The sequence below is a fragment of the Chlorocebus sabaeus genome, chromosome 20 (genome assembly GCF_047675955.1).
Source record: "Chlorocebus sabaeus isolate Y175 chromosome 20, mChlSab1.0.hap1, whole genome shotgun sequence".
NCBI classification, from domain to species: Eukaryota; Metazoa; Chordata; class Mammalia; order Primates; family Cercopithecidae; genus Chlorocebus; species Chlorocebus sabaeus.
This window is the reverse complement of record NC_132923.1, coordinates 106,340,314-106,362,795: the sequence shown is the minus strand read 5'-3', so window position 1 is coordinate 106,362,795 and position 22,482 is coordinate 106,340,314. Positions and strand designations below refer to the sequence as shown.

Below are 22,482 nucleotides of genomic sequence, written 5' to 3'. Positions count from 1 at the left end.
TTAAATCACTCTTGTGTCGTTGTGCTGTTGTACTGATGTGGCTCTTGGGTACTGTTCGTGTTGTTATTCTGCCTCTATGAACTGCCTCTGAGGAAGATCTTTCGGTGTGGTCTGAGCTTCTTGTAAAAGCCTTTTAGACATGCTCTCACGTGTGAATCTAGTAGTAACACTAAAAATGCTCCATTAAACAAGAATAGATTCAGAAAATCACCAAAGCTGTCCCTCTGAGAGGACAGAGATGGAGATTCCAGAGGGGTAGATCCAATAGGGGCCTGGGGGAAATGGCCAAGATCTCAGGGTGTGACCTGCAGACCCTGCGTAGGGCTGGAGGAAGGGAACATAGGGCCAGGAGTCTTTCTCTCATGTGGTCTCCGAGGTGGAGCTGCTGCCATCTGCGTTGGGGATTTTAGGTTGGGGGTGATGCCACCTGTGCACAGGAAACAAACAACTCCAACAGGGCGTGTTGGGGGCGGGAGTGGAGAAGCACCAAGGGCAGCCCAGGCCCAGGCTGGAGCCCTTCCCATCATCTCACGCACACACTCATCCCGTGGGCTCCCAGGTATCAAGAGGAGGCACAAACCCCTGGTACAACCTAAACCCACTCTCTTTTCCTCTAGCTGGGGTGGGGGTGACATGAGCATCCTGCTCAACTGTAAGTCCCTTAGGGCAGGAACTACATCTGTCTCATATGCCACCATCCCCCGCCCAACTGCCCTGTAAGTACATGATACCTGAATGAATGAGTGAATGAATGAATGAATGAACAAATGAGTCCTATCTGGTGTCATTCCCCTTTTTCTCTGACATCTTTTTCTTTTGATGCTCTTCAGTCCTAGATTCAAGTCCTGTCTCTCCAATCGACCCACTGCTGAGCAAGACATTTTATCATTTAGACTCTCAGCTTTCCCATTTGTAATGGCAATAATTTGAGTCTTTTCTGGGTAGGGTTACTGGAAGTGAAATGAGGTCAAGTAAACGAATATGTAACTGAAAAGGCAGGACAAACACCAGGCAGTTTTGGTGTGGTCACTGTCATCACTGTCACCACCACTGTTACCATCCTTCCAACCATCGCCTCCCACCACATCTTCATCCATCCTTTGCCCTGGTCCCCAAATAACCACACTGCCTCCAGCCCCATTCAGTGCTTAAGTTAAATCACATTTAATTGTTTCTCACCAGAGAATAGAGAAATCAGTAAATAAATTCACAGCACTCAGAGTCAAGAAAGGGTTAACTAAAAAAAATGGGAATATATTAAGCTTTTGATTATAAAAATGCAAACGCAGTCTCTCTCACACTCACCCCTGCATTATCACCCTCACACTCGCATTCTGGCTTCCACACTCATGCCTACCCTCAGGCACACGTGCACACGCGCACACACACACATGCACACATAAACACACAAGCTCCCAAACGCCGTTACACACTCCCAGTAGGCATACCCAGACACACCCCCTCCCACTCCCAGGCTGGCTTCCCTCACTAAAATGGCAAAGCTACAGGGGACATGCGCAGGATGCTTGGAGAGGCCACAGTGGCGACAGGCAGCCTTAGACGACTGTGTTCTCCAGGATGGCCAGTCGCTTACTCACAGCTTCCAGTGGACTCAGAGTTAAGGAGACGGAGCAGGTTGGCCAGAGCAGGGCAGGGGTAGGTGTGGCCCTGCACTCAGGCCCCTGCAACACCCCACTACAACATGCGTTCTCCCCTCTGTCAGAACTTATCCATCCACTGTCCTCAGAATGGTGCTTTCCAAAAAACACAGCCAGTTACTGTGAGCCCTGAGTGCCCAGCCCTGCTCAGTTGCAGGTTTAGCCCTGCTGGGTCCCCCACCTAGTCCTGGCTGAGCCAGGGGAACTGTCTGGGGCCCAGCCCCACCTCTGAGTGGGTACTGGGGTCAGGCACATCACCATGAGCCTGAGAAATGGGGTGTCCACGAGCTGCATGTTCTTCAGAGCATGTCCAGGACTCTGGTGTGTGTCCAGTCCCTAGATCCTGGTTTCTGCTTCAATTTCTCTATTTACCCTCTAGGAGTCTCCGCTTTTGACAGGGTCTGCACTATCTTCAGCCTATTCTGCCAGAATGCAGCCCATCAGCAGAAAGCAGGCCAAGAGAAGGCTTCCCAACCGACTACACTTGGACCATGCCCCTGCCTCCCCCAACACTGCCCCGTACCCCTCCCCGGCCCCAGCCACCTCTGGGAAGGGATATGTTTCCTGGTCAGGGCCTGCAGCAGCCCCTCCACTTTGGCCTGGAATTTCACCAGGGACTCACAGGCACACGGATCTTCCTCTGCAGGGGACAGGGAGGAGGAAAAGAGAAAGAAAATCACTGTTGAGTGATTGCCCAGGGGGAGGCGGGACGGTCACTGCCCAGGGCCAGGACTCAGGAGTCTTGGGGGAGTGAGGAGCTCAGGGGACCTGAGGAGGCAGAAAGACATAGATAGTCCTTGAGACAGCACCCTTAGGAGTGATGGAGGGGTGACCCCTTAATGTCTTCCTGGTCCCTTGGAGCCCTGAGAGTGAACTACGAGAGCATCCCTGTACCTGTTGCATGAAGAACACTATTAGGGACCTCTATGTCACCTCAGTGAGTTCACCCCAGCCCTTTGGGTTTGAAGTCATTTTTCCCATCTTACAAGTGAAGAATTCAAGAAGTGAAACAACTTGCCCATGGCCAACAGTGTCAGAGCAAAGACACAGGCCCAGGCATGCCTGGCTCTGAAGCCCACATGCCTTACCACTAAGAACCAGCTGGTGAGGTCACCAGGGATGACCAGAGAGGCAGTAATGTTCAAATCCTGGCTCTCCCAGCTATTAACAGTTGTTCCGCCCCTTTTGCCTTATTTATCCTATCTATGAAATGGGAGTAATGACATTCTTACCAGATAGGATCTGATGATTTAATATCCGGAGAGCACTGAGAACAGTGCCAGCCACGTAATGAGCATTCAACACGTTTTCTGGTAGTAAGAGTTGTACTCGCCAGCCCACTTTCTGGTTCTGCCAATTCCTGGTGCCACCTCAGCCCCTGCTTTTCTCCACCCACACTGAGTTCCAGGATGGCTCCACTCCCACAGTGCCCCACCTGCACATTCCATCAATGCCAGCCCTGGCCTCACTCACCCACACAGATCTTCTTCTGCAACTTCTTGCCTATCTGGTTGATGGTCTTGAAGTCAGCCGTGTAGAAGTAGTGCTCTGCCACAGGCTCCGAGGCTATTTCCCTCAGCTCATCCTCCACAGCATTGCCCACACCCACAGCAAACATCTTAAAGCCTGCCAGGAGGAACAAGAGAAGTAAGGCTGCAGGTGGGGACGGGCAACCATATGGCTGAGCTTCCTGGGGAAGGCTTAGGCAGCCAACACCAGACACCTCCTGCTGGCAGCTGCTGGAATTGCAAGCACAATGCCTGGAACAAGGACAATGAGGAAATCAACATTTCCTGAGGTTCTACTCTGTGTCAGACCCTATAGTGACTTCCTGTACTGGAAGCTTTGTTCAGCAAGCTTCATTTAACCCTAATAATCATCCATCTGGTGGTTATTTTTGCCTCATTTAATAGGTTGCAAAACTGAGACTCGGGCTTGTTCCAAAGTAGAGCTGCCTTCCAACAGTTGATGTGTTCTTGGGAATATCCGACTGGAAAAGTTCCAAGCCTCACTTACAAAAGGACCATCTTACTTTTCTGGGGCCTCAATTTTGTCATTGATATAAGAGAGAATTGGACTAACCAATCCTCCTCATTCAAACTTACCTGGGTTTAAGGCACTAAACAGAAGACAACAAGATAAACTACAGTTGGGCTGTACCCATGTGTACCCCTGGACATCAGTGGTGTCCAAGGTCCAGGCAGGCAACACCTACCGAGGTCTTTGGCCTTCTTGGCAGCATCATTAATATAGTCCTGGCTCCGGCCATCAGTGAAGACAATGCCCACCTTCTGGGCCCCAGGCCTAGCCCCACTGGACACAGTGAAGGAATTGTCAATGAGGTACTTGAGAGCAGCCCCAGTCATTGTGCCCTTCTCCATGTAGGACATATTCCGCACAGCCGCCTTGATGTCCTTCTTGGTGTGGAAGCGACCCAGGGGGAACTCCTGGCGCACAGAACTTGAGTACTGCACCAGCCCCACCTGGGCCAGCTTGTCTGACACATCCAGTGTATCCACAATCTGATTGATGAACTTCTTTACCAGCTCAAAGTTCTCTGGCCTCACACTCTTGGATCCATCAATGAGGAAGACCAGGTCAGTGGCCGAGCTGCCACCACCACCACTGCAGACTGGGGAGAGCAGGAAGGCAAGGGGATGAAGCTGAAGGACATAGTCATCCATCCTGTTCCCTGGCTGGGTACCCATCACACATCAAGCTCTGTGCTGAGGGTCATTCCACTGTGCCCTCAGAACTGCCTCTATAAAGCCAAGGTGACGGGTCCCACTGTACAGTATTGGAAACTGAAACTCCAACAGCTGTGAGATCACACAGCTCAGAAGTGGTAGCACCAGGATTTGATTTTGAGACTATGTGAGTCCTTCTACCACACTAAACCCACCACCTATTGTGTTGAAAACAGGGGCAGAAGTCAGGCGAGAACTTCTGCAGATACCAAATTCTAAAAGGCATCTGTCTGCTTTGAAGATTGGTTCAGAGGTAAGGTGCAGGGAGGCTCGACTGGGTTTCCTGGGGAGTTGCTGAGGCCCCATCACCGCCCCTCCACACCCTCTTCAGGGCGAGCCTGTGTCCACCCCACTCACCATTGCAGGTCTTGCCGTCGCTGTTCAGAGTGAAGCCCTCATGGCAGGCACAGGTGTAGGAACCCGGGGAACTGATGCACACCTGCTCACAGTCATGGTCCCCTGTGGCGCACAGGTCTGACACCACTGCGGGGACAAGAGGTAGCTCAGATCTCACAATCACAATGCCTTGGGCACTACAGACCGGTTGTCCCTCCCTGACTGTGGATACCAGGCCCCATCCAGACTCAGGGAAACTAAGGCCTCCAACGTGCTGTGGCCCAGGTCCCTGACCCAGGTCTGGAATCACTGCACCAGTGCCTAGATACCTGAAGAAGATGTTAATGCTGATGATAAGCATGAAAAGTTCCACTAAAAAGGTAAAGGCCAAGGGTTAAGGCCTTTAGTCTGTTTAGTTCACTGCTGTATCAAGACACCCAAGTGCCTAGAATAGCATACAATGAACACAGCAGATATCTGTTAAATACCATAAAATGAGAGTTACACCTTGCATTATGTCACTGGATCCTCGGAATAACGTGCATGCTCGTCCTAGACCCATTTTGCAAATGGGTAAAGCCCCTGCCAGGCCCCCTCAGACTCTCCCGCGTCACAGAAAACTCTGGCACCTAAAACTCACGACACAGAAACATGTGTAGGTTTTCTGGGAGCTCTCCTTCCTGGGCTCCGGGCCCTCCTTGGTCCCTGCCAGGATTCCACCACATAAAAGGGCTTTTTTTTTTTTTTGAGACGGAGTCTCGCTCTGTCACCCAGGCTGGAGTGCAGTGGCACGATCTCGGCTCATTGCAAGCTCCACCTCCCGGATTCACGCCATTCTCCTGCCTCAGCCTCCCGAGCAGCTGGGACTACAGGCGTCCACCACCAAGCCCGGCTAATTTTTTGTATTTTTAGTAGAGACGGGGTTTCCCCATGTTGGCCAGGATGGTCTCGATCTCCTGACCTCGTGATCCGCCCGCCTTGGCCTCTCAAAGTGCTGAGATTACAGGCGTGAGCCACCGCGCCCGGCCATAAAAGGGCATTTAACATCGCCTCTCCCCAACTCCCTTCACCTGGATCTGGAGACCCTCCTCCGTTATCAGGCTCCGCCCCAGCTACGGCCCCACCCCTGGTGCTGGCACCACCTCAGTCTAATCCAGGTTCCACCCCCAATCCACTTAGGCCCTGTCCCTAGCCCTGACCCCGCCCTGATGTTCCCGTGTAACTCAGTCCCCGCCCTTTTATAGGCTACTGCCCCAGCCAGGCCCCGCCCTCTGCTGTGGCCCCGCCCCCGACTCTGAGTTTTCTGTCTTCACCTCCTCCCTGGCCCCGCCCCTAGCCTTGGCCCGCCTCAACGCGGACTCTGTCTCGGCGCCTGCCATGGCCTTGTCTCGCTTAGCCCTGGCCCCGCCCCTGGCTCTGACGCTCTCCGTCTCCGCCTCCGCCTCCGCCTCCGCCCCGGCCCCGCCCCGGCACTGACTCTCTCCGTCTCCGCCCCTGCCCTGGCCCTGCCCCCAGCCCTGGCCGCGCCCCGCCGCGCTCTCCGTCTCCGCCCCTGCCCTGGCCCCACCCTTTTCCCGCCCCGGCGCTGACTCTCTCCGCCTCCGCCTCCGCCCCGGCTCTTCCCCGGCGCCGCCCGGGCATTGACACTCTCCGTCTCGCTCTCTCGGTCTCCACCTCTGCCCCCCTGCCCCCGCCCCTTCCCCGCCCCGGCGCTGACTCCGTCCCCGCCTCGCCCTCGGTCCCGCCTCCAGCCTTGGCCCCGCCCCGCAGCTCTCCCTTTCTCCGCCCCGCCCTGGCTCCGCCCCCGCCTGCCAGCGCACCGCAGAAGGCCTCCTGGAACTTCCTGGAGAGCTTCTCGATGACGCTGTAGCTTTCCACGTAGTCGACGTGCTCGTCCTGCGGCTCGCTGGCGATCTGCCGCAGCGTGGCTTTGTCCACGCGGCCCACTCCGATGGCGAACAGCTCGACGCCGCTGGCCCGCGCCCGCGCAGACACGTCCTGCACGCTGTCCTGGGGCCTCCCGTCTGTCACCACGATGACCACCTGCGACACGCGGGGCGGTGTGACAGCGGGCTCCGGGAAGCCCACGGGACTGTTAGGAGAAGAGGCTGAGGCCCGGAGAGGCGGGGGGACTGCCGGGGTCGCACAGCCAGGCGGCACCCGGGGGAAAAGGACCTAGCTGGCCAAAGAGGGGACCCCGTTTCCTCTGACTGAAAGACGTGGCGGAGGGGCTTCCCATCTGCGTCGCCTCCCTCGGGCAGGCAGCTCTGAGATGCCCGGAGGGATGTGATGCCCCATCGCCAAACTGGGGCCTCTAAGGTCAGGGCCATGCCTTCCCCTCAGACTGAGGCGGCTGAGGGCAGGATCCTCAGACTGATGGCTATGGGAGCCGTGCCACGCCCCTCGTGCCCCCGTGATGCCGGGCCGGGGGTCCAGTGGCTCCACATGGTGCTGTTCTGAGCTTTGGCCACCAGATGGCAGCCGAGGCTAAGGGATGGGGCCGCCGCTTCCCGTCCCGCTGTCCTTGTGCCTCTAAGCCCCGGGACCCTGGACCAGGGAACAGAGGGAGGGCCACTCAACCCAAAGAAGATGCCTCCCTTTTCTTCCTCCACTCCCCGGTATGATACATGCCCCTTCCAGAGAGGGAAAGAATCTGCCCGTTCCCCTCCCACTAGGCTCCTCTGGTCTGTACCCTGGAAAGAGAGGCGGCAGATTCTGAGACTCGGCTTCATGACCCCTTGCCTGCACCCACCCGCCCTGAGGCTAGGGCGCTCCCAGCTCTGCCCAGTCTGGGTTAGGCGTCCAGCCCCCCTTTGCTGCTTCTCTGCTTCTGACTTGGGTCTGCGTCTGATTCCTGGGTCCCATCCTTAGCCCCAGGCCCTGACCCCCTGTCCTGATGACAGGCAGTTTAGACAAGCTGTGGTTAGAAATGCAGCTCCACAGGCTACAGGTCTCCTTCCTGAGCCTCAGTTTCTTCATCTGTAGAAAGGGGTTGTGGTGAGGTTGAGTGAGATGACTCGTGGTTAGAAGCCAGAAAGAGCAACTCTTATTTTTACCGTCGTTACCCTGGGCTCCCTGGGGAGTGATCTTGCACAATCTCTTCCTCTCCGGGGGCCTGGGCTCCTGGCTTTGAAAATCTAGCTGTGACTATTAGCTGCCATCCAGAGACCCACTGCCTCCTCGAGTCCCTACTCTCCCTGCAACCCGGCTTTCAGATTGTCCACCTTGTTGGGTCCTCCCACAGACGAACTCCAGGCTGAACACTTGGAGTCTGGCACCAGCTCCCCTCTGTATCACCTGCTGGAGGACCTCACCACCCCAGATCCCCACCCCCATCTCCTTCCCCCTCTCCACCACCTCAACCATCAGCTTCATCTGCAGCACCCCATGCTGAAACTTGTAGTTGGCCTCAAGACCGACAGGCTGCCTGATACGTCATTTCTTTGAGGGGTGGTCATGGCTGGGATGATATTCTGTTGTCTCTGTGAACACTTTTCCCACTTATTGGCTAAGCAAGTTGCTTAAGCTCCCTATGCCTCAGTTTCACCATCTGTAAAATGGGGATACCACCTCTGAACAGGATCGTGCTCATTTATTCACTGCGTGCTACAGAGTGGGGTATGAAGGGGGGATAAGAAAGAGAACCTCCCCTGGGCTGGGGCCCTGGGCAGGGAAGTGGTGACTGGTGCTAATGAGGGCTGCGGTGGGGAAGTGCTGGAGCCTATGGGTGTGCCCCAGGAACAGAGGACACCTGGCTTAACCTCAGGTTCTGTGCTGAGCCCTGAACATGACAGTGAGGATACAAGGCCTGGGAAACGCTCAGCTCTCTGCCTGGAACCCTCGCTGACAGCGCAGGTGGCCGCACAACCTTTCCATTTCCAAGCCCCTGCCCTCAGAGGATTATGAAATTAAAAATTAGCAAATGCCATGATGAGGCTTATGTGGTGCCAGGCACCGTTCTGAGTGCCTTATGCTTATGAACTCAGTCCTTATAGCAGCACGTGGGGAAGGTGTTATCATTACTCCCATTTTACAGGTGAGGAAACCGAGGACCAGTGAGATGACATCGCTTGCTCAGGGTGGCACAGCTTGTATGGTGAAGCAGGGCGTGAAGCCAGACAGGCTGGTGGCGGAGTCCACACCTTCACTCCTCCCGTAAGCATCTGGTCTGTCTACAGTGTCTTCAAGGGGCTCAGACTGGTCGGGGAGCCAAGGTCAACTAAACTGAAATGATTGTGAGCTCCTAGGATGGAAAGGTTGGGTAAAGGTGGCTTCATATCCCACCTCTGTCACTTGCAGCTGGTGACCTCTAATGACCACCCCTCTCTGACCCTGTTTCCCCAGCTATGAGATGGCCACCTCATGGGGCATCGTGGGAATTAAAGTGTCTGCAGGCAAAGCTCGTAACTCTGAGCGGGAGCCTCCAAACAACAGCATCCTAGCAGGGCGGTGTGCACGTACCTTGCTGATGTCAGGGGACCTGGAACGGCCACCCTCTGCATCGCTGAAGGCTTTACTGATGGCGAACTGGATGGCCAGGCCAGTCATGGTGCCTGTGGACAGCGGCTGGATGCGGCGCACAGCCTGCAGCAGGGCGGCCTTGGAAACGTGAGCCCGCAGAGAGAACTCCTGCTTCACGGTGCTGGCATAGTTGACCATGCCCACCCGGGTGGCATTGGGCCCCACGTCCAGCGACTCAATGACCTGGGACAGGAATACCTTCACCTTCTCAAATTCTACAGGCCGCACACTGCGGGAGCTGTCGACAACAAACACCAGGTCCGTGGGCCGCGTCCGGCAGAGATGGCCTGGGAGTGGGGCAGGAGGGGTAAGCAGAGAGCAGGGACACAGGTCAGGGACTGGGCCTGAAGACACAGAATGCGGCTTCTTAGATCCAGTGCGAGGCCTCAGGCCCGGTAGGCTGCAGACTTCAGCTGGGCTGACTGAACCCTTTTGTCAACGTGCAGACACCAGCAAGCAACTTGTCACAGGCCCCTGGCTCAGCCCATGGGGAACACAGAGGGCCAAGCCTGGCCTGGGCCATTCGCTTCACTTCTCTGAGCCTCAGTTTCCTCATCTGAGCAGTGAGCTGGCAATCCTTCCTTACAGAATGTTCTGAGGAGCCAGGAGAGGGCTGGGCATGCAGTGAGTATTCCAGGGGTGGCAAAGGATCCCGTGGCCTTGAAAACATACTTAGGTTTCAGCCCAGACTTGCTGCCAGAAACAAGGGCAGCTATTTCTTCTAGCTGGGCAGGAGGGCACCAAGGATGGGCCCTCTGGGCATGGGTGCAGCCTTGAGAGCCAAAGCAGTGCCCGTCAACATGGCCTTTTTCATCTGAGCATCAAAGCAAATCACCAAAGTAGAACCAGTTTCCCTCAGCCTGGTAGCGCCTGCTGGCGGGTTGCGGAAGACAGGGGAAAGGAGCAGGAATTCCAGGTGGCCACCTCAGCAGCCTGATCAGGTGCACCCCCAAGACACACCCCCAAGGAGCAGTGTCCTCCAGAGACCCAAGAAGGCAGCGCTATGTGCTGGGAAGTATGCAAGGTCGGAGTGAGTTCAGGCCTGAGTTCAAATCCTGGCTCAGCCACTCTGTCAGGCCCTGAGCAGATCATTGCACCTTTCTGAGCCTCAGTAATCTCACGTGTCCAGTGGCGAGAATGAGGCTACTGCATGACACTGTCACTGGCCTGGGCCTGCAGTCAGGAAGGGCTCACTACAAAGGCCCTTCCCTCCTCATCCCATGTGGATTCTGAACTGAGCAGAGCCGATCCCAAAGAGGAAAGGAGAAACGTGCAGGGCCGTCCCAACCCCCAAGTCGCAGTAACTCACAGTGCCCCAGACTGGAGCTCTGGACATCAGAGTTCCTCAGGATACCTTAGACACCACCATGCAGCTGGCTCCCTGCTGTCTACGAGCTAAGGCTACAAATGGGTGAACTGAGACCCAGAGAGGGAAAGGGAGTTGGCCACATCGTACAGCAGTAGATCAGTAGCTAGAGGCTCTGGGGCTATCTCACTGTGTGGTCTTAGGCCCTCGCTGACCTCAGTTTCCCCATCTGTACAGGAAGAATGGGCATTCCAGGACTCAGTGCCCAAACCTGAAACTCTGGGGGGTGGTGTTGCCCCCAGGGAGCCCACGGCTGGAAGGACCCGCAAAGGGGGAATGAGCTCTTGGCATCCCAGGTGTGCTCTCATCAAACAGCTGTGGACTCAGCCCTAGGCTTGATGCAGCTCCAGATGTCAGCTAGCTCTGAGTAGCTTCTGCTCCCCAGAGACCTGGAAGACCAAGGTCCTTGCCGCATGCATGGTCCCTGAGGGTTGAGGAGCACCCCTGCCTGACCCTTATCAGCACCATGGTCCCTGTCTGCTCCTGCACCAGCCCACTGCCCACTGCTGCCACCCTGCTCCCTTCCCCATCCTGGTTCCCATTTGCTCCCTGCCATATCAGTACCCAACCCCCAGTGCTGATGGTCAGGGCCCACTCGCTCAGTATCCCCCACCTCACACAGGCCCCCTCACCTCTGGACTGGGGAACGAGGCCAGGGCTGCACGGGGCCTGGAGCAGCAGCAGCAGGCTGCAGACCACGAGACCAGTGCCAGAGAGGACCCTCATAGTTCTGGCAGCACGGGCAGCAGCCGGCGCGGTTGTGGGGGCCAGTGGGGTCCAGGTCTTATCAACCTCGCTGCCCGCCCAGCCTCCGGGTCAGGTGGCCCCCAACTGACGACTGATGTGGGGGCAGCCCGCCCTGGCCCCTAGGCCCCCAGGGGCGGGGCTCGGGCTGAATGGAGGTGTGTGTGCCCTGAGAGGGCGGGAGCGCCTGGCCCGGGCTCCGGAGGCCCCTCTGACCACAAGGGCTCCTTTGCCTGCAGAAGCAACCAGAGCCGCAGCTGGAATTTGGGAAATCTCAGGTGGGTGGGGGGTGGCTCCTCCAGGGGCTGGAGCCCGCACTGCCTTGAAGCTCCACCCCAAGCCCAGGCATACCTGAGTCCAACAGCCGAGCCCAGCCCTGCCCTGCACCTTCATCCCACACCCAAATCCTTCCCCCACCCACAACCCCAAGTTTCTCATTAAATGCACTTCCCCTTCCCTAGCCTCACTGTGCCCTGCTGTCTGCACACACCCTGCTCTCCAGCTACCCCTGGATTCTCCTCGAAGGCCTCCAGGCCATCGCACATGCAGGGCCATCTGCCCAGAATCCTTTCCTCTCGCTAACTCTCTGCCTTGCAGTATCTTTCAAGGTCATAATCAGGGCTAACATGTACCTTCACTCAGTATGGGCAGGGCAGTATAGACCATGGTTAAGAGCACAAACTTGGGAGCCAGGTTACCTGGGTTTGCTATACCAGCAAACCACATGTGTGACCGTGGACCAGTGACCTCACCTCTCGTGTCTCAGATTCCTCATCTGGAAACTAGGGATGGTAAGAGCGCCTACCTTCTAGGGTTGACTCGAGGAGCAAAGGAGTTAGGTGTGGTTTCTCAGTTAATCCTCATGACAACTTTGTAAAGCAGCTACTGTTAAAGAACAGAGAGGTGAAGTAACTTGTCTGAAGTAACACAGCTAAGAAGTGTTATTGCCAGGATAGAGCCCCAGGCCTGGCTCTCTGCCATGCTGCTGTCTCAGTGCAGCATGATGGAGGTGCCTTCTCCATGCCCATCTCTTCCCACTGTGGGTCCCTGCTTGTCCCACCTCACCTGTGAGCCAGTGGATTCAACTCTACATCAGGCCCAGCACAGAGAAGGCAAAGATAAAGCTTTCTAAATAAAGTGAAATCACCAGGAATGATCCCTTTCATTGCATTTGGGTCCAGTAGGTCATGAGATAGAGCGGAAAGAGCATGGGCTTGGCTACCTGAGAGAGCCAGGTTCAAAGCCACTTCTGCTCCTATCTGGCTGTGTGACCTGGAGCTGGTAACTTAACCTCTCTGAGCCTCAGCTTGCCATGGTGCAGTGGGAATGGTCGTCTTGATCTCCCTGCCCCATGTGAGGGGCAAGAGGTGGAGATGGGTTTAAAGGATTGTCATTGCTCCCGGAGGCAGAATCCTAAGACTTGGGACCTATGCCCTTCACTCGGTGTAAATTATCCTTAATAAAAGGAAATATACAGACAAAAAGTGATTGCCGGGTGCAGCAGACCCAACTCATGGCTACCACGCTCTCTGGCAATTATTATAATGATCCCGTCCACCCTTGACATGGCACAGTTACTCATTCTATCACTCTATCTCCTTCGCTCTCCCAACAAACCTGTGAGGTCAGCAGAGCTGAGTGTGTTGGCCCATTTGTCAGATGGAGAAACTGAGGCCCAGAGAGGTTCACTGACTTACCCGAAGCCACCCAGCCAGTTTAGGGGCAGAGCCAAGCCTAAAGCTCAGGCCTCACTTGCCTTTGCACCAGTGTTAGGGAAGGAGGATGTTAAGAGCATCGCCTTCTGACTTTCTCCTCTTACATTTTATGTGTGCCTGATTCACAGCCCTCCCCAATTCCAAAAACCACGTGAAGCTGCTGATTCCTTTTTCTGCTACAACTTTGAAGTCGAATTCTCCTCCAGAGGTGCTGTGGGGTGGGGTGATGGTGGTGCCTCTCCCTTCCCAAAATGGTGTCATAAAGATGTTACCTGTCTCCCCACAGGACATGAGCTCCCTCTGAGCAGGGGACTTGCCTGTCTCAGTCACCACTGAATCCCTGGGACCCAGCGTGATGCCTGGCACAGGATCTCTGGTGAGCAAATGAAGGAAAGAATGAAAAGAACTAACTACGAACCGGTTCCATTTCCCTATAAACCACCCAGGGTCACACAAGGGCCATGGACGGTGACCAGGGGTGAGAAATGTACAGTGCTGTCCTCGTGCCATGCTGGAGGTGAACGAGGAGAACGTGAGCTGGGGTCTCCTCGCCAACTGCGCACGCCCCCCCGCAACTCCCCTGACGGCCAGGGCTGTGTCCAGGGCTCAGGGCACAAGGCTCCATTAGCTGGGTAGCAGCTGGCCCATGAAACAGCCCTTTCAGCTCCACCTCTGAATGGCAGTTCTATGGGCTCCTCGGAGGAACACAGGCGCCTTCTCTGTGTCACTTCTGCGTTCATTAGCAAAGCTGTCGAAATACACTACAGGTAAGTTTTCAGGAAGAGAGATGGGTCCCCCACCGACCACCACCAAAAAAAAACAAGGGCAGCTTTGGCATTCTGTAGAGGGGCAAGGCCTGGGGGCGGTGGTGGAGAGGAGATCTGGAAGTTCACCATATACATTAAGGAAAGAAAATCAATATTTGTGTTTTTTTAATATGAAACATTTTTCCCCAGGATTCAAAATTGAGAACAGTGTGTCTGGTATGAGCCAGAAGAAAAAAAAAAATGCAGGAGAGGCCTTCCGCGTGGTTGCTCACAAGGCAAACAGTGAAGGGCTCTGCTGTTCCCTCCTCCTGTTTTCACATCCCTCCGGCTTCCGGAACCTTCAAGCCATTAGTGTTTAATGCAAGAGAGAGCATTTGTGATCCATGGAGAGGCCCATGGGCAGTGTGGTTCAGTGGGAAGCACCCAGGACTCCCTCTCCAGTGCTCCCAGGATCAACTCTTTCCCTAAAGAGCAAACCTGGTTAACTTGCAATAACCTAGCTAACCAGATGCAACATCAGCCGGGGCAGGCTGCCCCCTTCACTCTTCGCTCACCATCATCAGTTTGGCAGTAGCCACATACGCCTTTACCAGTACTTATTTAATCTTTTTGTATAATTCACTCTAAAGCAACTCACTTCTTAAAAATGTCTCTGCCTTCTAAGAAATAATAGCCATGAAATCACTGGTTTGATGTACGGTTTATTTACTTATTCCAATAAACATTCATTGAACATAACATTTAAATAAATTCAAAACTAATTAAATTTAGCTTTTTCATCCACATATCACTGAAGATTTTCTTGTTTTCTGCCGGTGGCATGCACGACAGACTTTGAGGAATGCTGTGAAGTGAAACGGCTTCAAAATCAAAGAGAGCTGGGCTTGAGTCCCCCTCAGCTGTGGCGATTTCCGGTAAATCCCTCCCTTTTCTTCCTGTTTCATGTCTGTAGCATTGGAATCTTAATGCTAATGCCACGGGAAGGTTGTAAGGAAGCAATGCAATGAATGCTACATCAATGCGTATTGGACTTTTTGTTTTAGTTTTTGGGGTTTTTTTGTTTTTTGTTTTTAAGATGGGGTCTCACTCTGTCACCCAGGCTGGAGTGCAGTGGCACAATCACAGCTCATTGCAGCCTCCACCTCCCTGCTTCAGGTGATCTTCCCACCTCAGCCTCCTAAGTAGGGGACTATAGGTGTCCACTACCATGCCCAGCAAATTTTTTTTTAATTTTTGGTAGAGACAGGGTTTCACCGTGTTGCCCAGGCTAGTCTCGAACTCTTGGGTTCAAGTGATCTGCCCACATCAGCCTCCCAAATTGCTGGGATTACAGGCGTGAGCCACCATGATGGGCCAATGCTTATTGTTCTTACAATGCCTTCTTATATCAGTCAGGCTAGGACAGCCTATGTTGCAATAACAAACACGCCCCCCAAATCACAATGGCTTAATACAGCATTTGCTTCTCTCTCCTGGCACCGTCAGGGCCAGGCAGGTGCCCCCCACGTAGGCCCTCTCCAAAGTTGCCTCCACCATTTCCAAGTCCTTGTCTCTGGCCATGTAGACAAGAGAGAGACAGCAAGCATCTCTCTTAACTGCCTCAGACAAGGAGTACACATTACCTGACTCTACCTGGATGCCCAGGGCCAGGATATGGCATTTAGTTAGCAATGACAGTCTCTGTCACCATTGCCAGAGGGGTAAGGCTTTGTTAGCCCTGTATCACCTCTAGATGGAAATTCAGACTTAGCTGGCATTTAAAGCTCTTCACTGTCAGCTTCCTTCCACCTTCCAGGCCATTGTCAGTCTTTCTCTTTCTCCCCCTCTCCTTCCCTCCCGCCATCTCCCTCTCTTCTCTAGCACAGAATGAGTCACTCCTGTTTTCAGAGCCTCCCAGAGAGACTCCAGCCCTCACACTAACTTCCCATCAGAGTTTGCACTCAATCCATGGTGACCCATTTTATTTGTGGGGAAATGTCAAACCCTGAAGCTCAGGCTGTGAGGGAAACTCAAAAGTCATCTCCACCTGGCCACCCATGCTACTCACCTGTTGTTAAAACTACAAGCTCCACCCCTGCTCCATGCCTTCTCGGGACCAGAGGGTCAGCCTTCACCCCAGGAGCGGCTGTGAGAGCTTCCCAAGCAAATGGCCCCTGCAGTCAATCACAATGGAAGAAGAAATGAGCATCTGGAGGAGCGGGCTCAGGTTTAGCACTGCGAACTCTAGCTGGCCCAGTTAATGCCCCGACCCATGGCCCTTCAGCCCACTGTGGGTCCAGCTCACCTACAGCTGCAGCAGGTAGTTCCCAGGGACGTGGGCAGTGGGCCAGGCAGCCTGGGATTTAACATCCCCAGGGGTAACCCACAACCCGTGGGGATCAGAAGACCCCAGCGTCCCCATCCCCCACTGGACAGTTCTGAGACACGCTCCTCACCGTTCCTCAGAAGGTCCCCAGCAGGAGTGAGCCCCAGTTGCCCACAGAGATGACCAGCTTATTCATGCGCATTGTATTGGCTTTTATCCTGTCCCCACCTCACTTCCCCTCACTGTATTTCCTGGGATCACCTCCCAAATAAGCTACCTGCACCCAAGTCCTTTTCTCAGGATACCTGGTCATATCTCCAGGCCTTGGCCCCGCTGTTTTCCAGCCTGGCATGTCCCCCCAGCAGGTAGAGCAGAGGAAGCAGCAGGCGAGTGTCCTGTTTGACCATCTGGGCCACTGAGATGGCAGCAAAATTGTTTCTCAGGTGGATGTTGTTTATTGATTTAGAACTGCGGCTGCCTCGTGCCAGCAGCTCTCTGCTGTGCCCACTGACCATCGGAGAGCTCTTCGTGGCTGATTAGGGAGGCTTCCTCCCGGAGACCCAGGAGACAGACTGGAATGTGAGCACTGATTCCCAGAGAGCCCATCCGGGAGGGCAATGGGCAAGGCCTGTGGCTGCAGAGACACACAGTGGCTGCTTCTTACACCCTCCGCGGAGGCCCTGCTGCCACCCAAAGACCCAAGGAGAACCGAAGGATGGGTCCTGCCCTTGACTACCTTTAACCTGCAACTGCTTTTCTTGACACTTAAACAGTTTCATTGCAAATTGGAGACACTGCCAGAGTATCGGATTGGGCATGAATCTCTGGTCTTCCCAAAAGTCAGGCAGAGACGTGGCGGGACCCACAGTCATAGGGCAGGTTCCTCATCTGCAAGGTGGCCATGCTCATCCTGGCATCCGGGAGCCTGCAGTGCAGCTGGGCTGCTCCTCCTGCCCAGGCCCCATTCGGACCACAGCCCCCATGGTCTGAGATGTCACATGTGGTTCATGACACCTCCCATGTGCTGTCTTGGTCTCAGGCCCCACGCCTGGTCAGCCAAACTGGAATCCAGGGTGAGGAGGCATGTGCTTTCATCCGCAGGCCTGTCTGGGGAGGCTATGGTGCAGCAGCACGTCCTGCTGATGGGTTAACACCTCTGTGAACTTGAGTGACACCCACCCAACCTGACATCCCACCCACACGTCCACAAGTGGTGCTCACATCTCAGCCTGCCTCCTTCCTCGCTCTCCTGAGCTCCAGACCTAGAGAACCAGCTGCCTCCTGAGCACCTCCCAGGGTATGTCCCCCAAGGTAGTGCAAATCCAGCACCACCAAAACTCGATGCGTCCTTTGCCATCCCCCACTCTGTGTCCTCTGCTCAGAGCTGGGCATCACTATCCAGGGGCCTGCAACATCCAAAAGCTCCCTGCCGCCTCCGAGGCCTCCCTCTTATGCCAGGGCCCTCCCAAGAGGGCTCAGAGCCTGGAATAGGAATTAAGTGAGGGCCTTGTGAGGTGGAAGTTCCCAGAGGAAGGGTGAGGTTACCCAGAAAGGTCTAGAGAGACAAGCTCAGGTCCATTTGGGTGGACTGAAGTACAACCAGCTCTGCCCCTTGGCCAATACATGACTGTGGGCAGAGGCAGCCCCTCCCTGAACCTCAGGAATGATCACCACCCAGCACCTGCCGTGTGAGGCCACTGGGAGCTTCATGGAGCCAGCACACTGAAGGGCCTGCTCAATTATGGGGACCCTTCCTGCTACCATCACAGCCCCCGAGAAACCTGAGGTTGCCCCACTTAGCACCCCAGGTTTCATTTTACCAGCTCTTTTTTCCCTCCAAGAGACAGCCACTCTAGGCTGCCCTCACCTGCCCAGGCCTGGGAGCAGCTCCCTCTATCCTGGGGCCGGCTCCTTTCCAGGCATGAAGTTCAAACAGGCGCCGTCAGTGGGTCCAAAGCATCGCAGCCCCGTCAAAGGACCCCTGTGTGAGCCTCAAACGGAGCATTGATAGGGCCTGGGTGAGGGCTGCCCAGGCGATCGTGGGCTCGCTTAGCTTGGCTGGTCATGCGGACTTCCCCAAACCCAGCTATTTCCTGTCCCTCGGGTGGCCCCCTCCCAGCTGCCTGGCCACAGGGTACAATCCCACTACACAGCTCAGCCTGTTCCTCGGCTCCAGGCCAGAGGTGGGAGTCGGGGAAGGCGGGAAGGACAGGAGAGTCACGCTGGCAAGTTCAGGGCCTCCTGGTCCTTGTGATACAGGCAGCCATGGCCCTTCGGTCTCCTTGTGAAAGGATGCAAGACTGGGCCGATGTCGCTCCTCCTGTGACCTCTGCTCTCCATCCACACTTCCTGGGGCTTCTCAGCAGGCCCTCTTCCCATGGGTCTTTGCAAGAAGCAACAACTCACACAGACTGGGGCTCCAGCCCCTCTAATAGCCTCCACTCGGAGTAGGAAAAAAAAGGTGCTTGGTCTCATCTCTGACCACTGTGTGGCCTCAGGAAAGTCACTTGATGTCTCTGGGTCTCTGCCCTCAAGTGTGAACAGGAGCTCGCTTTCCATTTCTGTGAGTTACACTGCACCGATTGCTTGGGGGTCTGATAAGGAGCAGATAACATCCATGAAGAAATCTGCCATTTCCCCAAAAAACTGACACCACCAGAAGGTTGACAATGCCTCTCAAACTCATCCCCATCCCTACCTCCCCATAGGACAACTTCCCCAGCCTTTGTAGGGGTCCCTGCACTTGGGCTCTTCCTTCCTAAAACCCAAATCTTGTAACTCCTTGGCCCAAAATCCTTCAACGACACTTGTCTCGGTTTAGTCCATGTTCCTCGGTGTGACATTCAAGGCTCTATGAGGGCTCTTTTGGTATTGGTGACAGATTCCAATTCAAACAGCCCTGGTCTCTTTATTAACTTTACTCTCAGGTGAGCCCTCAACAGCTCAGCTACACCAGGGGAGAAAAGATAAGAGATGGAGAAAGAGAAAGAGACATTAATAAAGAGTTGGAGTCCTGGATCCTGCCATACCTGAAGCCGAAAATCCCTGGATTTTTTATTTGTATGAGAGCCAAGAAACATCGTGAACCACCTTCTGGTTTTTCATAATAAACTTGGTTCATAAGGCTTCTGTTACTTGCAACCCTGTCCCTCCTGTAAATTCCCTTCTTGGCTGAACTTAGCCAGGGAGAGCTTGCACCCAAAGAGCCCCACTGTCTGCAAACGCTCTTTCTCACCCAGACCCCCACAGCTGGCCCACAGCTGGCTGGCCTCCTCTCCCTCCCCACCCAACTTGCAGCCACACTGAGCGTCTCGCCCCGGCTCCTCTCCCCAATGCCACAGAGTCCTTGCACGTCCTGCTACCTAGACCTAGAGCACCCTTCCCACTCTGCTTACTGCTGCCTTCTTATCCTTCAGACTCCACTTGGTGACACCCTTCAAGAGGCTTTCTCTGGCCCTCAGGCCACATCTGAGGTCCCCCAGGCTTTCCCTATTGTGGCAGCCCTTTTGTGGATCTGTCCCTCCTACCCAGACTGTGGGGAACTGGAGGCGAGTCCTACCTGTTGAGGTCATCCCATGTCCAGAGCAGGACCCAGCCCCAGGGGAGTGGAGTGCGCGCCCGATTGGGGAGACGTCAGAGTGCTTCATCTCGGGCTGTGGTTCATGATCAGCCAGTATCGGGTCAGGACCACCTCTCACTCAGCATGGCTCATGGGAGGAGTTTCTGGATGGAACAACCAGGTGTGTGTGTGTATTTATGTGGGTGTGTGGAGGTGGGTGTGAGTGTGTGGAGGGGTGTGGGGGATGTGAGTGTGTGGGTATGTGGGGGGTGTTTGTAGGTGTGGGGGTGGGTGTATGTGGAGGGTTGTGGAGGAGTGCGTGTGGGTATGTGAGGGGTGTGTGGGTGTATTTATGTGGGTGTGTGGAGGTGGGTGTGAGTGTGTGGAGGGGTGTGGGGGATGTGAGTGTGTGGGTATGTGGGGGGTGTTTGTAGGTGTGGGGGTGGGTGTATGTGGAGGGTTGTGGAGGAGTGCGTGTGGGTATGTGGGGGGTGTGTGGGTGTATTTGTGGGTGTGTGGGGTGGGTGTGAGTGTGTGGAGGGGTGTGGGGGTGTGAGTGTGGGGTATGTGCGGGATGTGGAGGTGTGTTTGTGGGTGTGGTGGTGGGGGTGGGGGTGTGGATGTGGATGTGTGAGGGGGGTGGGGGGTGGGAATGTGTGGGTGTGTGTGGATGTGATTGCTTGATGGGTGTGGCTGTGTGTTGGATGTGTGTGGGGGTGTGGGGGTGTTGGTGTGTATGGTGGTGTGTGTGGGTGTGTGTGGCTCTGGAGAGTATTGTGTGTGGATGTGTCTGGGTGTGTGGAGGGTTGCTGTGTATGTGAGTGTGAGTATGGGGGGTATGTGTGAGTGTGTGTGTGGGAGGAGTGTGAGTGCATGGGTGTGTGTGGATGTGAGTGTTTGGGTGTGGATGTGTGTATCTGTGTGTGGGAGTTGGTGTGTATGTGGGTGTTTGTGGGTATATGGGTGTGTGGGTGTGGGGGGTGTTAATGTGTGTGGGTGTGTTTGGATGTGGGTTTGGCTGGGTGTGTGGGTGTGTGGGAGGTTGGTGTGTATGTAAGTGTGGGTGTGGGGGTATATGTGTAGGGGTGTGGGGTGGGAGTGTGTGGGTGTAGGTGTGGCTGTGCGTGAATGTGTGTGGAGGTGTGGGGGGTGTTGGTGGGTGTGTGGATGTGTGGCTGTGTGGGTGTTTGGATGTGTAGCTGTATGGGGGAGTGTGAGGGGGTAGGGGTGTGTGTGTGAGTGTAGATGTGAGTGCATGGGGGTGTGTGTAGATGTGAGTGTGTGTGGTTGTGTGGAGGGTGTTGGTGTGTATGTTTGTGTGAATATGTGTGTGTGGGTGTGAGGGGTGTGAATATGTGTGGATGTGTGTGTGGGTATGGGGCGTTGGTAAGTATATGGGTGTGTAGGTGTCGGTGTGGGGGTGTGGGGGTGAGGGTATGAGTGTGCATGGATGTATATGTGGGTGTAGGTGGGTGTGTGAGTTTAGGTGTGTGGATGTGTGAGGGGGTGGGGTGTGTATGTTGGTGGGTGTGGGTGTGGGGGGTGTGAGTGTGGGGGGCGTGTATGTGGGTGTGTGAGGGGTTAGGGGTGAGGGGGAGGGTGTGGTTGTGGGGTGTGTGTGAGGAGTGCATATGTGGATGTGTATGTAGGTGTAGGTGTGTGGGTGTGTGGGGGTGGGGGTGAGGGGTGGATGTGGTTGTGGGGGTTGTGGGTATGTTGGTGGGTGTGTGTGCTGGGTGTTCGATTGTGAGTGTGGGGGTGTGTATGTGTGGGGGGTGGGGGTGAGGGGGTGGGTGTTGGTGTGAGTGTGGGGGGTGGGGCATGTGTATGTTGGTGGGTGTGGTTGGGGGGTTTGTGAGGGGTGTGTATGTGGGTGTAGGGGTGGGAGTGGGGGTGAGGGGGTGGGTGTTGGTGTGAGTGTGGGGGGTGGGGCATGTGTATGTTGGTGGGTGTGGTTGGGGGGTTTGTGAGGGGTGTGTATGTGGGTGTAGGGGTGGGAGTGGGGGTGAGGGGGTGGGTGTTGGTGTGAGTGTGGGGGGTGGGGCATGTGTATGTTGGTGGGTGTGGTTGGGAGGTTTGTGAGGGGTGTGTATGTGGGTGTAGGAGTGGGAGTGGGGGTGAGGGGGTGGGGTGGGTGTGAGTGTGGGGGCTGTGGGTGTGTACATTGGTCAGTGTGGTTGTGGGGGATGTGTGTGAGGGGTGTGTATGTGGGTGTAGGGGTGGGAGTGGGGGTGAGGGGGTGGGGTGGGTGTGAGTGTGGGGGCTGTGGGTGTGTACATTGGTCAGTGTGGTTGTGGGGGATGTGTGTGAGGGGTGTGTATGTAGGTGTAGGTGTAGGGAGTTGGGGTGAGGGGGTGGGGTGGGTGTGAGTGTGGGTATGTTGAGTGTGTATGTTGGTGGGTGTGGTTGTGGGGAGTGTGTGTGAGGGGTGTGTATGTGGGTGTAGGAGTGGGAGTGGGGTGAGGGGGTGGGGTGGGTGTGAGTGTGGGTATGTTGAGTGTGTATGTTGGTGGGTGTGGTTGTGGGGAGTGTGTGTGAGGGGTGTGTATGTAGGTGTAGGAGTGGGAGTGGGGGTGGAGGATAAGGGTGGGTGTGAATGTGGGAGTGTGGTGTGTACGTTGGTGGGTGTGGTTGTGGGGTGTGTGTGTGAGTGTGTGTGTATGTAGGTGTAGGAGTGTGGGTGTGTGGGGGTGGGGGTGAGGGGGTGGGTGTGGTTGTGTGTGGGGTTGCGGGTATGTTGGTGGGTGTGTATGTTGGTGAGTGT

General features: G+C 55.3%; 1 protein-coding gene across 1 annotated transcript; it reads right to left on the bottom strand.

The window, feature by feature from the left end:
* Nucleotides 1–1,136: 1,136 nt before the first annotated feature.
* MATN1 (matrilin 1) lies at nucleotides 1,137–11,690 on the bottom strand. Its single transcript, XM_073007582.1, has 7 exons — nucleotides 11,261–11,690; nucleotides 9,203–9,549; nucleotides 6,562–6,784; nucleotides 4,763–4,888; nucleotides 3,874–4,290; nucleotides 3,132–3,284; nucleotides 1,137–2,298 (listed from the first exon to the last, which is right to left on the bottom strand). Exons 1-7 carry the CDS (start codon nucleotides 11,352–11,354, stop codon nucleotides 2,099–2,101), a joined length of 1,560 nt encoding a protein of 519 aa, XP_072863683.1. The 5' UTR covers nucleotides 11,355–11,690; the 3' UTR covers nucleotides 1,137–2,098.
* Between the last annotated feature and the right edge of the window lie 10,792 nt (nucleotides 11,691–22,482).

Bases quoted from the DNA above. Each gene is read 5' to 3' on its own strand.
- MATN1 (XM_073007582.1), bottom strand. From the start codon at position 11,354: ATGAGGGTCCTCTCTGGCACTGGTCTCGTGGTCTGCAGCCTGCTGCTG. The intron at 9,550-11,260 runs GTGAGGGGGCCT...CCCCACTCCCAG, and splicing joins CCTCGTTCCCCAGTCCAGAG to GCCATCTCTGCCGGACGCGG. The intron at 2,299-3,131 runs GTGAGTGAGGCC...TGTCCCCTGCAG, and splicing joins GCAGAAGAAGATCTGTGTGG to AGGAAGATCCGTGTGCCTGT.